Here is a 20,247-nt window from a genome sequence, read left to right as displayed (position 1 = left end):
CTGGTTAGCTCTAGTAATTTTCTGATACTATCTTTAGGGTTTTCTATGTACAGTATCACATCACCTGCAAACAGTGAGAGTTTTACTTCTTTTCCAATCTGGACTTCTTTTATTTCTTTTTCTTCTCTGATTGCTGTAGCTAGGACTTCCAGAACTATGTTGAATAACAGTGGTGAAAGCGGACACTCTTGTCTTGTCCCTGATCTTAGGGGGAGTGCTTTCAGTTTTTCACCATTGAGAATTATGTTTGCTGCAGGCCTGTCATATACGACCTTTACTATGTTGAGGTAGGTTCCTTCTATGCCCATTTTTTGAAGTTTTAATCATAAATGGGTGCTGAATTTTGTCAAAGGTTTTTTCGGCATCTATTGAGATTATCATATGGTTTTTATCTTTCACTTTGTTAATATGGTGTATCACATTGATCGATATCAAAGAATCTTTGCATCCCTGGAATAAACTCTACTTGATCATGGTGTATGAGCTTTCTGATGTGTTGCTGAATTCTGTCTGGTAAAATTTTATTGAGGATTTTTGCATCTATGTTCTTCAGTGATACTGGCCTGTAGTCTTTTTTTGTGTTGTCTTTGTCTGGTTTTGGTATCAGGGTGATGGTGGCCTTGTAGAATGAATTTGGAAGTGTTCCTTCCTCTGCAATTTTTTGAAAGAGTTTTAGAAGGATAGGCATTAGCTCTTCTCTAAATGTTTGATAGAATTCTCCTGTGAAGCCATCTGGTCCTGGGCTTTTGTTTTCTTGGGGAGATTTTTGATTACAGCTTCAATTTCAGTGCTTGTAACTGAGTTGTTCATAATCTCTATTTCTTCCTGGTTCAGTCTTGGAAGATTGAACTTTTCTAAGCATCTGTCCATTTCTTCCAGGTTATCCATTTTATTGCCATAGAGTTGTTCATAACAGTCTCTTATCATCTTTTGTATTTCTGCATTGTCTGTTGTAACCTCTCCTTTTTCAATTTTAATTTTGTTGATTTGATTCTTCTTTTTTTCTTGATGAGTCTGGCTAAAGGTTTGTCAATTTTGTTTATCTCCTCAAAGAACCAGCTATTAGTTTTATTAATCTTTACTATTGTTCTTTCATTTCTTTTTAATTTATTTCTGCTTGGATCTTTATATCTTTCCTTCTGCTAATTTGGGGGGGGGGTTCTTGTTTTTCCAGTTGTTTTAGGTGTAAAGTTAGATTGTCTATTCGATGTTTTTCTTGTTTCTTGAGGTAGGATTGTATCGCTATAAACTTCCCTCTTAAATCTGCTTTTGCTGCATCTCATAGGTTTTGAGTTGTTGTGTTTTCATTGTCATTTGTTTCTAGAATTTTTTTTATTTCCCTTTTGATTTCTTCAGTAATCTGTTGGTTATTTAGAAATATATTGTTCAATCTCCATGTGTCTGTGTTTTTTAGTTTTTCTCTTGTAATTGATATCTAGTCTTATAGCATTGTGGTCGGAGAAGATGCTTGATATGATTTCAATTTTCTTAAATTTACTGAGGTTTGATTTGTGACCCAAGATGTGGTCTACCATGGAGAATGTTCCATGTGCCCTTGAGAAGAAAGTGTATTCTTCTGCATTTGGATGGATGTCCTGAAAATATCAATGAGATCCAGCTCATCTAATGTATCATTTAAGACATGTGTTTCCTTATTAATTTTCTGTTTTGATGGTCCATCACATTTTATCTAACCATCTTCCCGATGACCTCTAGCTTGCCTCTGACTCCAACTTACAGCACTGTAACGAACAGCCCTGTACATATTTCCTTAAGTACCTAATTGAGAATTTCAAGACATGTCCTGGAGGGGAACAGCAGAGTCCCAGAACAGCGGACACTCGGTTTGGTGGAATAGCACCAGATTATTCTTGACAAATGTTTGTACAGTTCCTCTATGCTAGGCTTTCTCAACCTCAGCAGTACTGACATTTTGGACTAGCTTACCCTTTGTTTTAGGCTTCCGAAGGTGGCACTAGTAAAGAACATGACTGCCAATGCAGGAGACTTAAGAGATGCAGGTTCAGTCCCTGGGTTGGGAAGATCCCCTGGAGGAGGGCATGGTAACCCACTCCAGTATGCTTGCCTGGAGAATCCCATGCACAGAGGAGCCTGGTAAGCGACAGTCCATAGCGTTGCACAGAGTGGGACTTGGCTGAAGCAGCTTAGCATGGCACAGCATGGCATCCTTTGTCGTGGGGCTGTCCTGTGCACTCTGGGATGTCTGGCAGCATCTCTGGCTTCTACCTACTAGATGCCAACAGTAGACTCACCCTCAGTTGTGGTGAAAAAAATGTCTTCTCACACTACCAAAGGTCCCCAAGGAGGGCAAAATCACCCAAGGTTGAGAACCAGTGCTCTATCCCATTTCTGCCAACACTTGGCATTATTGAGCAGTCTTCCCCCTCTGATTATCAACTATTTTAAGCAACTTCTCATAGGCTTGACAGTTTTTAAGGATTTTCTGTAATGTTAATTCTGTTAAGGTTGCTGGACTCTTTTTGTTGATTTGCAAGAGTCCCCTTTGTACTTTATCTATTTTTGGCTGCAGGGTGTCTTCATTGCTGCATATGGGTTTCTCTAGTTGCAGCAAGTGGGGGCTACTCTCTAGTTGCAATGCTCAGGGTTCTCACTGCAGTGGCCTCTCCTGTTGTGGAGCACAGGCTCTAGGCACATGGGCTTTAGTAGTTGTGGAACATGGGCTTCGTTGCTCTGCAGCATGTGGGATCTTCCTGGACCAGGGATAGAACCTATGTGCCTTGCTTTGGCAGGCAGATTCTTAACCACTGGACCACCAGGGAAGACCCCTATGTAGTCCCCCATGTACTCTTAGTACTTGTCCACTATTGGAATTGACATAGTACATATCTTCTCCCATCGTTTCCACTGACTCTACTGAAATTGTACTTCACTGACAGAAATCCTTAATTTTCATGTATGAGATTCATTAGCATTTTGCTTTATGGTTTGTGCTTTTGAACTTTTACTAAAGAAGTCCTTCCTTGCTCTTGCCCTAGGTCACAAGACATTTTGCTCTATTAGCTTTACACATTTATCTTTTATAAATTGGTCTTTAATCTTTATGGAGTCCACCTTCTATGTAGAACTGTGTAAGAATCCATGCTGATATGTCCTATAGTGAATCCTCCTTTCCCCTGCCAATTTCTGGTGTCATTTTGGTTGTAAATTAAGTCTCCTTTAATGGCTGCATCTGTCCCCAAGCTCTGCATTGATCTAATAATCTATTCCTACACCAAGACTCATAAACATGTTTCATAACTGACAGACAAGGCTTCTCTCATTTTTCAGGGAACTATTATTTTTCACCTACAATTTAGCGTAAATCTATCCAATTTCCCCAAATGCCCAACTGCAATTTTCGTTGAGGTTACACTAACTTTATAAAATTATTGGAAGGAAATGAAGTTTTATAATATTGTGATCCCACCTAGGATTATTCAGCTCTTCTTCTACACCTTCTATTTTCCTTTTATAGTTTTCTTTGTTAAAAAAAAAAAAAAGTCTTTGTATACTGTTAAAGTTGATTCCTGGATACCTTATATTTTCAATTCTCATTATAAGTTGCTTTTCTTTTATTTGTGTTTCTAGTTGGTATCGCTGCTGTTAATTTTTAATTTTATATTCAGAATTGCTCACTTGCTTTCTACCTGAGTCTTGGTGGGATTCAGAATTACTGACTCCCTCCTATGGTGCCCCCCCCACCTTTGGGATCAAGGCACCTGTAAGTTCATCAGATTACATATAAGCATATGATCAGACCAATGAAAATTTCTAGACAAGCCCCTGTGAATACCCCCACCCCACAACCAAGAACGTTCTTGTCCCCCAGATTCAACATCTTTCCTCCAGGCTGCGAAGTGTTGAATACACCCAGATATATTTTGTGTCTGTGCTGATGGCTCCCTCTTGCATAGAAACACTTTTATTTCCTTTGGTAGCTATGTTGTTTCCACATACTGAGCTATCATAAAGGTTACCAAACCTAGGGGAAACCTACTTTGCCTCTTCTCATACATATACATACACTTGCTGGTCCACACACCTCATCAAATCACTGTAATACCAAAGAGTCAGCAAGTACAATCACTTGCTCACCCCAAAATCTGTGGTCAGCAAGGCCCCACCATGCATGATAACTTATAAGTCTGACACCTGGAACCCCCATTTTCTTGAGGGGGTATTAGGGTTTTTAAAATTTTTTAATTGGAGAATAATTGTTTTACAATGTTGTGCTGGTTTCTGCCATACAGGAATATGAATCGGCCATAAGTATACATATGTCCCCTCCCTCTTGAAGCTCCCTCCCACCCCACACCCCATCTCACCCCTCTAGGTTGTCACAGAGGACTGGGTTGAGATCCCTATGCTATACAGCAACTTCCCACTGGCTATCTGCTTTACATATGGTGATGTATATGTTTCAGCGCTACTCAATCAATTCGTTCCACCCTCTCCTTAGCCTGCAGTGCCCACAAATCTGTTCTCTATGTCTGCTTCTCTACTCCTGCCCTGCAAGTAGGAGGTGGATGAACCCAGAGCCTGTTATACAGAGTTAGTCAAGAGAAAACAAATATCATACATTAACACATATATAAGGTATCTAGAAAAATGGTACTAAGAGGGTATTAGTTTTAAAAACTGACATCTAAACATTCTGTCAATCTACAACTGGTAACCTACCACCTGCACCTTAATGAACAAAATAGAATTCACCAGCCACGTTTGTATTTCTTTCAGGAAAAATCAGGTTCAATCACATTCAAGGTGAAAGCTTTTGGGGAGATGGCATCTTCCCTTCTGAGTCACTCACTCGATGCCATCAGCTTGTCTTGGGAAGACATGTCCTGGGTTGGCACAGGAGGGCCGTATGAGAGCTCTCTGGGGTACAGCCCACCTCTTCTGCTGGAGGCTGTGCACCTTGGCTACTGCTTCCCACTAACCTGCAGGGCCCAGGCAGGACTGTGCAAAGTGGGCCTGCTGAAGCAAAGTTTCAAGCTGGTTTTAACAAGTATGAGTCCTTTTATTCCCCTCTGGGTTCAACAGCAATCATCCTAGCAGGCTTTCTAACTCCAGCAGAGGTCCCAAAGAGACACACTGAACAAACTTTAAATGGCTTTATTAAAGGCTGTTAATACAAAATACAACCAAGTTACAAGTAGTCAATAAGAATTTTTCATTTTTGAAAATGTGTATCAAAGAAGAGGCTGTTCTGACACCCACGGGGGTGCAATGGGGCTGGGTGCCATGCCCCACTGTTCCCAAAGCAGGTGGAACTCCTAAACCTAGAGGGTAGAAGTGGGAAGGGATCCCAAGTGAAAGAACTGAGACTGGTTTCTAACTTCCTGGTGGAGATTTTGCAGTTACAGTCACCCAAAGCAAAACACTGGATCCTTGAGCTCAAACTCAGGAGCAGATGTGGCCAGGATGAAGGAGGAAGGATGCAAAACCACACTAGGCTTCAACTGAAAAGTGTGAGTTTTTACAATAATACAAACGTCTGGTTTTAGAAATGCCATCTTGATATAGGGCAAAAAAAAAAAAAAAGGTGGCAAACGTGAGTTTAATTTTCTCTTACTTGGACATACCAAACATAGATTCCCAGGAGGATGGTGAAAGGCATCATCTTAACATGGATTGCCCAGGGTTAAGGGGAGAATCGCAGTTCAGGCAAGATGGTGACCCATGAGCATGCATTCTCCAGGCCATCACCGCTCCCTCTCAAGTTTTATTACTTTGCAAAGCAAAGCAATACAATTGCAGAACTCCCTCTACGATTTCCCAAACTGTGATTTTACATTTAATTTCAGGAGGCTGTACTTTTATGAAACTTTAGACATTGTTACAGAGACCTGAATACCACTGGGTACTGGACCCCAGGTGATGATAAAAGAGGCAGAACCTTTCAATAATCCCCAAATCCCCTCAGCTACCAGGAGAACTGGATGGGAATATTGGGTTTTATGAGAAAGCGGAAAAGAAATTAAGAGTTCTCTCTCAAAAGAACAGATTGATAACCTTGGCTAACTGTGCCAGGACACAGATCCTTCTTTCTTGATACGCCAACACTAAGGAATGCAACTTCTGGACATCTTTTTTTTCTTAAGCAGACCCTGCTTTCAAGTATGGTTTCTAAGACAGTCCACTGCGCTCAAAGCTGGAAGTGGAGACAGGCGGCAAGCCCAGCTCTGAAGCCCAGTGGCTGACCTGCAGGACTGGTACCCAGCTTGCAATTCCAGCTGGGATTTCTAGGATTCTTTCCCCCTCATCACCACGCTAGGAATCTTTTTCCCTTCAGTGTTTCAACTCTACTTAAACAGGGCAGAAAGAACTTGTGTTCACCACGGAACAGTCAGCTACCAGAGGAGGAAGGTCAAACTCAAGAGCCCAAGGAGCCAAATGAAGTTTAGGGATATAATGCAATTGGCAGAAACCAACCCAAAAGCTGGCCAGGCCACAGTTTTGGTGGAAACTTTCTGGGAAAAAAAGTTGCCATGTGCTTTACCTTGGAGCCAGGTAAAATATTCTAGAAATCATTTCAGAAAGTCATATGAAACAGAAAGGCATTTTAAAAAGACACACTTTGATACTGAAACCAGGTGCTCACTGGCAGGATTTGCAGGGATTAAGGCGTCAGGTGAGAACACAGTGAGAGGCAACGTGGAGATCACACCAGGGCATGGAGCACAGGCGCACACCACTTGGGAGTCACTGAGCAGGGGTTCTCCTCTGACCTTACGCCATCCCATCTTGGGTGGAGGACACCTTGCCCTTCTGCGTAGGCTCAGAGCTGTCCTAACCTGCCCCCCTCCCCTCGTCCCCAGCAGCAGAGACCACCGCAGTCAGCCGAGTCCACCTTCAGGAGATGCTGTTGCCATGACCACGAAGATCTCCAGGGGGCGCCGCTGGGGCCATGCAGAAACGACTCCACTTCCGTCGGTGGTCAGGACTGAGGGAGGGTCCATCGTGACACAGCTTGACCAGTCCTTGGGGTGAAGGACATATGCTGCCCCTGCCAGCTTCACACCAGAAGGTTCCAAAGAAACTAATCAGAAGAGCCTGGTCTTCCAGCCATGCCTGTCATCTGCCCTGACTCTTGCAGATGCCCAGGACAGAAAACACCTAAAAGGTCAGGAAAGTAGCAAAGAACTTCCAAGGGGAAACTGGTACAAACCCAAGAAAAGCGGTAGCCCTATACTGCTAAATCTAGATACAAAATCATGTAAAGTTAATACAAAACTTTAAAACATGCAACTTGTTAAACAAAGATGAAGAGTCTGAGTAAGTAGCATGGCAGGCAGTTTAAAGACGACCCTGCCACGTGTCCATGATCCGTTTCCTGGAAGCGATGTGAGTGAAGGGTGGCACGTGATACAGAGGCGTGGCTTCCGCAGAGGAAGAGGCGTGGCTTCCGCACGGGAAGCCGGACAGCTGGGGCTGCGGGTATGGACTTCAGGGGCAGGCAGGTCTCCCCGTGGTCACAGCGGGTGCCCAGTGCCAAGAGTACTGAGGACATCCTCAACAGCCACCCGTCAAAGGAGCCCCATGCATTTTTAAAAGGGTGGGGACAGAGAGGAGGTGGGAATCACTCTATGAATTTTGTGACATGGTTGAGAAAACTCTTTCTCGAAGGAGGGGGAAAATTGGGTAGAGCTAGAGCACAGCTTTTATTTTTAAGATTTACTGAATTCCTAAGAGTTTTTAAAAATTCCAGATGTAAAACTTCTGTTATCAAATTGTTGAAAATAGCACAGATATCTGGTCTTACCAAAAAGGGAAAAATCTGGAGAGCTGGCCAAGGCAACATTTACCAGCATCCAAATGATTCTGGAAAGAGTGGGAATCCTGCCCTTATGTTTAATCTCCCCCTTCATCACACCACTTTGGAAAATACTTGGGGATTCTTGGTTTGTTTGTTCTGTCTAATCCACTTTACCAGTTGTCCAGGAAATCAAATCCTGTCTTCAAGATGACATTACTTGAGCTGACCTGTAGAAGGGACAAAAACACCAAAGTAAGGCATGAGGCCTTTTTCAAGTCAGCACAATCTAAAAACAGCATCTCATTTAAAATGACCCAAATGAAACAGAGTACTTTGTCTCAGAGGCTCCCTGACCTCAATTTGCCTCAGTGCTGGGAACCAGAAAATTAAATAAAGCTCAGTGCAAGCCAAACTCTGCCAGGATCCAACACGTATCCCTTTCTGTCCCCAGGCATGTCTGAGGGCAGCCTGTAGACCCCACCTGGAGAGAAAAGGAGAAAAATGTATCTTTTCTAATTCTGAATGAGGGGCATGTTGACATTTAGTCACCCATGGATTAAGAGAACAAGTTAGGAAGAGTCTTTCTAATATGAAACACACATACACAGTTGAGGGGGTAAAAAATACAGAGAAAGGGTGTAAAACTTCTTTCTTTCAGATGATGTGGCAGGTTCTGGAGTGATTTTCCCTGACCCAGGACCATTCTTCAGGTCACAGACTGCCCACTTGCAGGACATGGGGTTGGTTTAAAGGGCCATCTGTGAGCTGACTCAGACACACTTCCACAGGCTTCCGCCAGCCACCTGAGAGACCCTTCTGCTAGGTCTAACACCAGTACATGTTTACCTGGTGGCTGCACCCTTCCTGGGCAAGGGAGCCTTGAGTCTGCGCCCTCCACATGCTGCCAATGGAAGGCACCACCACAGAGGCAACAGAGGCAATGGGCTAAGCAGCTCCCCTGAGGCAGGTCTCAGGCCTTTGCTGCCCCTAGATTGAGCCAGAGCTTGAAACGCCAAAGGGGTGCAGGCATACATTCCTTTTTCTGGTTTCCTACCAGTGTTCTCAGCGCAGCAGCATTTCACTCTGCAGTCAGAAATCAGTTCTTTCCGAGGATTTCATGGGCTCTGTCCCACATTCCACCCCACCCCCCACACAAAGTTTCCTGTATCTCTTTACAATTAAGATTCTCACATAACTTATATAAATACTTCCCTCAGAGGAAGACCCCACTGCAGACTCAAGAGAGCAGTGGGCTGCCTGAGTCTGTGAGAAGGAGCCACTGGGCGGGAAGCCAGCCTCAGGGCCAGCATCACAAGGCAGACCCAGGGGCCTCCATCACCCCATGGCGGTCCTCCCTGTGCCTCCCTAGAGCCAAGCAAGCACTGCAGCCCATCCAGAAAAGCTCTGAAGGTCAGGAAGCCGTAAAGCTCTGGGAAGCGCCGTCCATCTCCATGAACAAAGCCTTGCTTATCGCCTCACCCAGGTCCACGAGTAGGCCACCATCTTCCCCTAGAAATTGTTCTCAGACATGCTTTGTCCAAGTATCTCTTTGTTCATTATAAAACAATGTCAAAACCACTGCCTCCCTCTGAAATACCACTATCTGTTTATTTGGGCTTCCCTGGTGGCTCATGAAATTAAGACCCTTACTCCTTGGAAGGAAAGTTATGACCAACCTAGATAGCATATTCAAAAGCAGAGACATTACTTTGCCAATAAAGGTCCATCTAGTCAAGGCTATGGTTTTTCCAGTGGTCATGTATGGATGTGAGAGTTGGACTGTGAAGAAAGCTGAGTGCTGAAAAATTGATGCTTTTGAATTGTGGTGTGGAGAAGACTCTTGAGAGTCCCTTGGACTGCAAGGAGATCCAACCAGTCCATTCTGAAGGAGATCAGTCCTGGGTGTTCTTTGGAAGGAATGATACTAAAGCTGAAACTCCAGTACTTTGGCCACCTCATGCGAAGAGTTGACTCATTGGAAAAGACTCTGATGCTGGGAGGGATTGGGGGCAGGAAGAGAAGGGGATGACAGAGGATGAGATGGCTGGATGGCATCACGGACTCGATGGACATGAGTTTGAGTGAACTCTGGGAGTTGGTGATGGATAGGGAGGCCTGGCGTGCTGCGATTCATGGGATCACAAAGAGTCAGACACGACTGAGCGACTGAACTGAACTGGTGGCTCAGCAGTAAAGAATCCGCCTGCAATGCAGGAGCCACAGGAGACGTGGGTTCAATCCTTGGGTCGGGAAGATCCCCTGGGTCGGGAGGATCCCCTGGAGGAGGGCATGGCAACCCACTCCAGTATTTTTGCCTGGAGAATCCCATGGACAGAGGAGCCTGGCGGGCTACAGTCCATGGGGTTGCAGAGTCAGACACGACTGAAACGACTTACCGTGCGCACACACACACTTATTTATTTTGGATTTGGGTGATCCTTCAGCACTAGCTCTGTTTAAAGTCCTAAGCAAACACTTCCTCTTGGCTGCATTTTCTCCAGTAGTGCAGGGCGGCTCACACTCAGGGCTCCACACACAGGGAGACGTGGAGAAGACAGTCGCACTGCCTGTTCTCTTACAGGGCCCTTTCTTCACGACTCCCTGCACCTCGGCAGTGGGACTCTCAGATCTTTCTTTTCCTTCTCCTGCATCCCCGGAAAGAAGTCCTTTCCTTAGGACTCCACTTGGGACACCTAACTCTGTTTAGCTTGGAAATGAGAAGCTGCCCATCACTACCGAAGCGAGTCTCCTGGGATCTGCAAGCACAGCTGCTCCTGGGGGAGGTGCGGGGGTCCTGCCTGCTTCCCCCTGTGCCCTCAGGACACCTGCAGCTCCCTTCCTCACCCACAGAGCAGCCCAGCCTTGCAGGCCCGTGCATACAGCCGGCAGTCAAAGCCCAGCCACACTGTCAGCTTCCCTCTTGAGTGCTCTGCTCACTGCCCCCATGATCCTCCGTCACCTGCCCTCACACAAGCAGGGAAGGGCGGGGGTCATCTGAGACACAGCCACACAGCAGGCAGACGAGTCCCATCACCCAGACAGGCACACTGAACACGTTTCCTGCAGGTCTGTTGGTTGCCGAGCTGAGTGACAACCCAGCAGGCCGCCGAGGGATGGCAAAGGAAGAAGGCATGGACATCTGTGGCCCACCCGCCCACCCCTGTGAGGCAGCCCTCCTCCTTTCAGCAGTGAGACCCTGGCGGAAGCCGGACACCCACCTGTACAGGCGCGGGTTCCAGGAACAGAGCATCCTCCGTGTCCTCCGCAACCTCCATGGCCTCGGGAGAGACGGGCTTTCCCACGGGCCCAGAGGGGCCGGCTTCACCTGGGGGGCTGGCGCAGGCCTGGGCGGGCTGGGGCCTCTCGCACTCCATGCTGACGCTGGGAGTGGCCCGCTGCTCCTGGCGGAGGGGGCTGGGCTTCTCCGCCTTTGCCTCCCTGGCCTTCGGTGCGGGCTCCTGCCGGTAACAGGCCGGCAGGACCTTCTCCCCTTTCTCCATAGACTTGATCTGGCTGGGGGTCAGCGACTGGAACTCGGCCTCGGGGCCCTCCCCGCGGGACCGCTCTGCATTGATCTTCCAGAAGGATGCCTCCTCTTCCTTCCAGGCAGGACCCAGGGCATCCAGGCTGGAGGACTTGCCGCCCTGCGGGGGCCGGAGGGCCTGCATACCCTGAGGAGCTTTGGATGGTGGCCTGGGCTCGCCGGCGGTGCTGCAACTCGGCTCTTGGATGGATAAGGAGGAGATGCTGAACTCCATCTGACTCTAGCGGGATGGGGGGAGGGGAGAAGTACAGCAACACCTTCAGTCAACAGAACGGGTGTGCCAGCCCAAACATCTCTCCAGGAGTAACCGACCGCCTGCTGTCCCTCTGCTGGAACCGTCTGTCTGTCCTCAGCAGTGATTTGCAGGACTGCCATCACATTTCTGAGACACGGAGGAAGCTTTGAGAGCAAAGCCCTTCACTCTGGATGCTACAAACATCTGAGACTCCTGCCTCTGACTGACGACTAAGGCCTCTGCTTGGTGAGGGGATCACCCACCTGGCTTGTCAAGAGAGATTCCCACACCTTCCTGAGGAGGGTGACTGTCCCCTTGGCAACAACAAGGAAGGGCACACGGTTAGCATAAGAGCACTGCCGTGAGGATCCAAACCCAAAACCAAGTCCCCACCTCACAGGCCTCTTCCTTCCTGATCGATGACAGCTGGCAAGGGTGAAAAAAAATCCAGCAGTCAAACCCTGCTTTCCTGGACTAAACCAAGAAAGTCAAAGGCAGGCCTCAGTGCAGCTACAAAGATTTCACCACCCCCCACGCCCCTCCATCCCACACTCTGCCTTCATGCCTGCTAAGGACTGCATGTTTGTGTGCCTCAAATTCCTAAGTTGAAGGCCTAACTTCCAAAGTTAGTATTTGGAGACAAAGCCTTTAAGAGGTTTAGGTGAGGTCATAGGGTAGAGCCCTCATGACAGGATTAGTGCCCTTGTAAGAAGAGACAGAGAAATGCTCTCTCTACCGCCTAAGGACACAGCGAGAAGACGGCCGTCTGCAAATCAGGAAGAGGAGTCTCTCCAGGACCAACCTGCTGGCACTGTGACCTTGGACCTCTAGCCCCAGAACTGTGGGGAGTGAACGTCTGTTACTGGAGGCCCCCAGCCTGCAGCATCTGCTGACAAGACAGGCTTCCTCTCCTGTGCCTTCCTCAGCGTTGCCCTGCTGCCCTCAGCCAATCCTGGTCCTGTTAGGTGGGGAACCCCCGAGGGCAGGGCCATACCCCACACCAAGTGCCCCCTAAACACTGCCTTCTTCTGACGCTGCTAACCACTAAAAGCAGTAGGACTGAGCTGGGCGTACTCAGTCGTGTCCAACTCCTTGCAATCCCATGGACTCTAGCCCACCAGGCTCCTCTGTCCGTGGGATTTCCCAGGCAAGAATACTCGAGTAGGTTGCCATTTCCTCCTCCAGGGGATCTTCCCACCCCAGGGACAGAACCCACATCTCTTGAGTTTCCTGCATTGGCAGGCGAATTCTTTACCACCACACCACCTGGGAAGGCCAAGGTTGAGCTGTATGACCAACAAATCACTGGGTGGAAATCTAACCCCTCTGACAGTAGTGCACCCTGGAAGCTGTTCCCAAGTCCTACAGAGCAAGCAATCTGCTACCTCCATGACTCTTAAAAAAAATAAAAAATAAAATCAATCTGGGACGTTCCTCTCTTCCTCTCTACTTCTACTCTCGCATACATTCCCTTCTTCTTCTTCTTCTTCTTCTTTTTCTTCTTCTTAAAATAAAGGTATCAGGACTTCTCTGACAGTCTTAGTGGCTAGGACACCAAGTTCCCAGCGCAGGGGGTCTGGATTCAATCCCTGGTCAGGAAACTAGATCCCACAGGCTACAACTAAAAAGATTCCACATGCCACAACTAAGACCTGTCTCAGCCAAATAAATAAATATTAAAAGAAAAATAATAAAAGTAGTAAAACTATATGCTAAAATTTGGGGAGTTAGAAAAAAACATTCATAAACTTTCCCTCTCCCCACAATCTCTATTTCTTTTTGTCTTTTCATGTAATCTTTTTCAGATATGTGTTTTATGACATTGCAGTTCTGCTATGCATATAATTTTGGTATTGTTTTTTCACTTAGCACCATCATCAATGGTGGGGTGTGGTCTTTGTAACCATTCATTTTAAAGGGCATAAGATATTTCATTCAGTGTCGGTCCCACCATCTACTTTCCCACTTTCTTCTTATCAAACAATTGGCTACTTCTAATTTTTGTTGTTATAATTAAGGCTGCCATGAACATCTTCTTGTATATAGCTCTCCCCATTTGGAGTTCATTTAGTCAGATAGCTTTCCAGAAGTGAAATACCAGACTACAGCAGGTTTAAACCTTTCTTCTATCATGATTTTGGGTGCATACCAAATTTGTTTGCCAGGGGCTGCCCCAATTTTTAATGCTGTTCACTATATATCAGGGTAGCAATTGTAGCCACTAGTTCCCTATTAAAACATGGTTCTCTGTTACTTTAATACATATACCTTCACTTAATAAATGGTGATCCCAAACTAGCTTTTATAAACAGCACTCTCCCAGGAGTCTCACCATTGCAACATGTTTGTCAGGACAAGGATGGAAATACTGCTTTTCCCACAGAAGCTGGAGACCTGAGCCCAGGGAGCTGCATATGTTCTTTTTGGCTGAGACTTTTCCTCAAACCCCAGATTCTGATAGTCAGAGGACACCGTTCGAGACGATGCCACAAGGAACTCTAGCTACAAGCACAGGCTGCACTGAAGCTCAGGGTTATAAGATATAAAACCCAAGAAACGACATCAAAGCTCAGGTACCAGGGCTCACCAGACACAGTTTCCTTTCTTGATGGGTCTTTCATCTAAAAAGTTTTTATTCTACAAAGGACAAAAACGGAGGTTTGGAGCAAAGGAGTGAATTGTCCTAGGTCACATAAGAGACTAAGAGATAGTCCATTAAGAGATTGTGTGGCTGGGTTTCCAACCTGGAGCAAGTGATTCTAGGCTTGCAGCTATGCTGGGCATCACGTGATGTATAAAAAGCCAGTGGCTGCCATGGACAATGTCTTTATAGACACCAGAGATCCTCATATACAGCAAGATTTCTGTATGTCAGCAACCTAATCTGAGTTTTAGGTTTCTGAGGGAATCATTCTCAAATACTCCATATTTCCATGCGTGTGTGTACATGCTCACTTGCTCAGTCATGTCCAACTCTTTGAGACCCCATGGACTGTAGCCCACCAGGCTCCTCTGTCCATGGGATTTTCCAGGCAAGAATACTGGAGTGGGTTGTCAATTCCTTCTCCAGGGAATCTTCTCAACCCAGGGAGTGAATGTGTGTCTCCTACATTGCAGGCGGATTCTTTACCGCTGAGCCACTTGGGAAGCCCACATATTTCCAAATTCCATAATAAAATATAGGGAGAATGTGGACATAGAGATGATGAGTTCTTTAAATATGCAAAGTGCTAAAAAAAATACACTGCTTGGAATTGAGACTGAGAGAACTGAGTTGAGATTGATCTGGAAATCGTTGGGTAAGAAAAGTACTTATACTGAGCAGTTCATCAAACTTTAGGCTTTTTTAGGATCAACATTTCTCCAGTGAGGAGAAGCCCCTGGAAGCCTGGGCTGGACACAAGTCTACACAGAGGGCAGCAGTGGGCCAAGGCAAGGACCCTGGGGAGGGAAGCCAAGGACCCTGGGGAGGGAAGCAGTGGCTCCAGGGCTGCCTCAGGCCCTCCATTGGGATGCCCACGCAGCACTGAGCTGGAAGTGACAAACTGCAGCACAACCACGGAGGCTTCCATGGCTCCTTGGGCCACCAGAGCCCTCGTGACAGCTCCTCAGGGGAGGGTGACATCTGGGTAGAAGAGGGGCCATGCTGAACTGGGGTGGCTACCTGGTTTGGGGCGCTCTAAGGTGAAAATGGGAAAAATGTTCTAATATAATTCAGCTTCTAAGTCTTTTTTTTTTTTAACCAGGCATTTGTTGTTTTCCATTCTGCAGAAAATTATGATTATATAGCCCCCTTTTAAGAAACAGTCTTCCTTGATCAGCTTACACTGGTGAGGGTCTCTTTTTTTCCTACTTCTCCCCCCAGAAGGCAAAGGTTTGTGGTTTGTGTTGAAAACACATGCCTGGGGGCTTACCAGGTGGTGCAGTAGATAAGAATCCGCCTGCCAATGCAGGGGACATGGGTTCAATGCCTGGTCCGGGAAGATTCCACATGCCACAGGGCAACTAAGCCTGTGCAGCTACTCAAGTCTATGTACCTAGAGCCTGTGCTCCACAAGAGAAGCCACTGCAATGACAAGCCAGCACTCCACAACAAAGCGGAGCCCACCACTTGCCACAACTAGAGAAACCGGGTGCAAAAAAGAGCACTCAGCGCAGACAAAAATAACAGTGAGATAAAAAACAAAGTAACAGCCTGTTGGGAAGCGGCCTGGGCAGAGGGGTGGGGAGGTGGGGAGGAAAAAGAAGAGGGACAGAGGGCCTTTTTTTCCCAACTACAGTTCCTCTTCCTTGGCTCCAAGACCCCAGAATACCAGCAAAACTGGACCAGGACACAGTAAAAAAATGGCTCCTGGTCATTTTCAAAGACACTGTTGTCCGGGTCACACAGAAGCAGCATCTGCACTGCGGCTCCCTTTGTGCTTTAGAGGAGGCATCCTTGCTTTTGCTCCATGACTCCAGCACCCTGGGCAGTCCTTCCCTCCCAGGCCAGGACTCAGCCTGCTCTGTCTCCTGCGCTTTCTCCTGGGATGTCCCCCCAGACCCGGGTCCACTTTAGAAGAGCCTTCTGCTCACTGGCTCAAAACCAGAGCCACAACCACCTTCTTCCTGGAACCTGCTCCTCTCAGTAAAGGGCAAACACACCAATGACCCAACCCAAAACTGGGCTCTTTTCTTCTCCAGTAAAAACGGAGTAATGATTATCCTTACCTCCTGGACCAGGCTTGGCACATAGTAAGTGCTCAATAAATGCAGGCTACTGGGCTCTGCTCCTCTTCTGCTTGGTCAGAGGAGCCCCATCCTGGCCCACTATCAGGTGTGCAGTCTGAGTAAGACACTCCCTGCAGGGACCTGGTGTAGCCACTGTGCTGTCCCGTAGGCTCCCCACGAGATCTCTGACCTCACCTTTCCCCACACGCCCTGAGGCTAGGAAAGGGGGGTCTTCTGACACTGGAGCCGATCAGTGAGAAGGAGGGGACAGCCCAGTCTCGGAACCTGGCAGGCCAGCAGGGGGACTGCCTCCAGAGCCTGGGATGAATGCTAGAAAGTCAGGGAGCTCTCGTGCAATGTTCTCCATCCTGGAAAAAAGTCAGTTTCTCCAGGTGCAGAGAAAGAGCTCTCAGGAACCCGGTAGCCACATTGAACTGGGTCCAGCAATGGGGTGCCTCATGTGAAAAAGCAGGCCAAGGCCAACAGCTCCCAACTCAGACAGCAAGCCCATGGGGGACTCAAGCCCACAGTCTCATACAAGAGGGCTGAGACGGGACAGGTGGGAGTACTCAGGAAGTCCTCTCCCCTCACACTGATGCTGAGGACCCCACCGGCAACCTCCCAGGTGATGGCGAGAGCCCAGGGCTGTGCACCTGGGGGGCTCAGGCCAGCTGGGCCAAGCCTGGGTGTCAGCTGCCCATGAGGGGACCTGGGTCTCAGCTGGCCACGTCTGTTCTAAAAACAGAAAGACCACAACTGAGCCCAGGCTCTATTTTTACGTCCCACTCACTGGAGAGGAATGTGTAATATTTCAGTAAAGGAGGGTGCAGGCAGCCAAAACTAACTGTTTGGCTTGGCAGCCTGCGGCAGATCTAAACTGTTGAGACAAAGGCTGTAGAAACATTGTTAGAAAATATAATAGTTTACTAGAGCAAATCCTCATAAATTCACAAACCGTTTAAAATTTATCCTCCCCACCTCCCCCTCCAAAGAAGGAAGAGGAAGAAGAGGGGAAGATACTGAAAACTTAAAATCTCAAAATTAGCAGAATGACAACCTGGAGAAGAGACAGCAAGGACTAGCCACTGAGACTGGGGGTGTCAGACCCTGCAGGCAAGTGGGGCCTGATGGATAGAGCCTGGGACCACCCACCCCTGATCCCCAGGCCCTGGGTGTTTTCCCCAGGGAGCTGGGCAGACAATGCGGAGTCCAGCTCCATTCCACCCAGCTGTTGGGCTCCATGGCAACGAGAGCTTGGAGAAAACCCCACAGACGCCCAAGAGGAGGTGGGTGTGAGGAGCTGTAGTCATCAGGTCCTGAGAAGAGCACCCTCTGCCCTCCAGGCACTTGTCGCCTCACAGGGATAAGATGCCCCAGCAAAGACCAGTACCAACAGCACGAATGAGTGCCCGTTCAGTGCGGTGCTCCTCAGAGGGGACACGGGAGGGGGACGGCCGCAGCTCAGGGTGAAGGGTACGGTCTGGGCTCGGACGTCCAGCCCACACACCTCACTCAGCCTTCAGTTTCCTCATCGGTAAGAGGGCGCATCGGTAAAAGGGCGATTTGTCAAGGAAATGCCCCCGAGGTGCTCACCACAGATCAGGGGCCTGTGGGAGCTGCCAGACTGCTGAGATGACTGGGCAATCCATAAGGAACAGGATCTGCTCTGGGCCTGCGGGCGGGTTGGAGCTGCATGGGGAAGGCAGGGGGGCTGGGTGGGCTGAGGGCAGGGGCAGGGTGGGCCAGGCAAGGAGGCAGGAGACATCGGGTCCGTGGGGCGGGGCTCAGGGCTGCAGGAGAGACCAGCAGGAAGGACCCTTGGGGTCAAAGAAGCAGGCTGGGCCCTGGGCTAAAGGGGCTCACAGGTTACTGCACCCATGAGAGTCTGGAAAGGTCAAGAGCAGGGGACCACAGGTCCCCTCTGGATCTCAGGAAGGTAAGTGAGAGACAGCATGGGGCATCAGGGAAGGAGACTTCACTGCCAGGAAGAGATGGAGGTCTCAGGGGCTGCGAGCAGGAGTGTTGCTGTGATGCGGGGATGGTACAGCTCCACGGCCCCCTGCTTCTCAGAAACTTTGGGCTGGCAGTGAAGAGGGAGAGCCAGGCAGAGCCATAACTGGGAATCCAGGGAACCCTCCATGTACGGATAACCTGATGGAACACTCTTCTGTCCCCCATGGGCAGGAGATGCCTGCAAGCCACAGGCAGATCCAAGCTCCAATCTCTCTTCATTGATTCCCCCTGCCTGCCGGTTACGGCCTTCTCTGAGCCCCGCTGTCCTGGCCCACACCAGGAGTAGTGACACTGACCTCCCAGAATGGAAGACTTGGACGTGCCTGCAATTTCCTAGTGTGGACCTCAGTGTATAGAAATGCTTTTGTGCCCAGGCATTTACTCCTCCTCCTGAAGAGGGGCTAGGAGGCCTCCCTACTGTGGGCATGGTCTGCACTGACCATTAGAGATCAAGGAGCTGATTCCCACCCAGCTTACTTACTATCCCCAGTGAGGCAGCTGAACCTCAGGGGAAGAACTCGGGCAGACAGAGAGGAAAATTCCAGACAGCCTGGGGGAGGAAAGCACAGTGGGGGTGGGGTCCCCAGAGTCCAGCTCTCCAGCGCCAGGGCCTGACCTGCCTCTGTAGGAGTCTCCTCTAAACTCCCCAGCCCAGAGGGACTAGGAATGCCAAGAATCCTCTCCTCCCCTCTGTGGAACATTCCAAGGCTGAGTGTTTTCCTCTTGAAACCTCAGGAGCATGAGACAGGAATCTACCGTGAGGCCCTGCAGGCCCCTCTGCGCCAGCACACCTGCAAGGCTGACGCGTGAGGGGAAAGATGACGACCAAGAGCACCTCACCTGCTGCGATGGGCACTTCTGCCTCTGAGCCTCCTTTCCATGGGGAAGATGCCAGAGCAACAGAGGCCCCAGGCCTGGCACAGTCTCTGAAGGAAGCGACCCAGGAGGGGAGGGCAGGCCAGAAGGCTGAGCAGGAGCCAAGGAAGTGAGAGGGTCATTTCCTAGGCAGGTTGATAAGAAGTCTAGGGGCCCCAAGGAGACAGGGGTCTGGAATTCTCAATGAGGAAGAAAGGACAAACTTTTTTTGTCCCTCTATATTCCTTAGGATTAAATAACAATAATGTATCCTGTTTGAGGACAGTCTCTGGAAAAAACCTTCTGGCTAATCCCGTTATCTTAAGGTGTAAATTGTGGGAGTAGGTCTAGTGAGGTCTTTACAACCTCCAGACATTCTTTTGATTTACTGTAATAACTAATTAGAGAGTATATAACTCCACTGCTAAAACTAGCAAGGGGGTACTCTTTCTATCCCCTTCTGATGCCTATATCAGAAGCTTTCTCTATCTCCTTTATACTTTAATAAAACTTCATTACACAAAAGCTCTGGGTGATCAAGCCTCGTCTCTGGCCCTGGATTGAATTCTTCTCCTCCAGAGGCCAAGAATCGCAGCGTCTTTTCTGTGGTTCAGCAACAACCTTTCAGAAGATCGACTGTGCCTGCCCAGCATTAAGGCCTCTCCTGATCAGAGCTGCCTTGCAGGGACAGACGACACTAGCTTGTCCATCCTCGGCAGGTCTCTGCAGAGGTCCTCTGCCACAAGCTAGCCTCAAGGAAGGAGCCTAGGCAGAGGTGCAAAAATTGGGAAGAAATCCCAAATCCCTGAGATTAACTCTGTGCCGGACAGTCGTGACCTCAGGTCAGGCTGACCCCAGCCTCAGCTAATTAATCTCTTGGTGGCTGCTGACCAGGGATCCAACCTGTGCCCCCTGAAGTAAAAGTAGAGTCTTAGACACTGGACCACCAGGGAAGTCCCCCTTTCTGCAGTCAGAGCCGAGAAAGAACTAGGCCCTGAGTGGCCGTCACTAAATGTCTGCAGAAGTGGTGGTCTACTGGTTAAGACTTTGTGCTTCCAATGCAGGGGCATGGGTTGGATCCCTGGTCAAGGAATTAAGATCCCACATGCC

The 20,247-nt window shown here is 48.4% G+C and overlaps 1 protein-coding gene across 1 annotated transcript in view; it reads right to left on the bottom strand.

Annotated features, from left to right (window-relative positions):
- Positions 1–5,120: 5,120 nt before the first annotated feature.
- Positions 5,121–20,247, bottom strand: part of CUNH1orf198 (chromosome unknown C1orf198 homolog) — a 34,851-nt gene continuing 19,724 nt past the window's right edge. Inside the window, exons 3-4 of the mRNA XM_040242776.1 lie at positions 10,999–11,544; positions 5,121–8,007 (exon numbers count right to left, since the gene is read on the bottom strand). Coding sequence (XP_040098710.1) covers positions 7,951–8,007; positions 10,999–11,544 — 603 coding nt within the window. The 3' untranslated portion in view covers positions 5,121–7,950. The remainder of the gene's footprint in view (positions 8,008–10,998; positions 11,545–20,247) is intronic.

The sequence above is a fragment of the Oryx dammah genome, unplaced genomic scaffold (genome assembly GCF_014754425.2).
Source record: "Oryx dammah isolate SB20612 unplaced genomic scaffold, SCBI_Odam_1.1 HiC_scaffold_6, whole genome shotgun sequence".
Lineage (NCBI taxonomy): Eukaryota > Metazoa > Chordata > Mammalia > Artiodactyla > Bovidae > Oryx > Oryx dammah.
The sequence above is the reverse complement of the archived record's forward strand: the minus strand, read 5'-3'. Positions and strand labels throughout refer to the sequence as shown.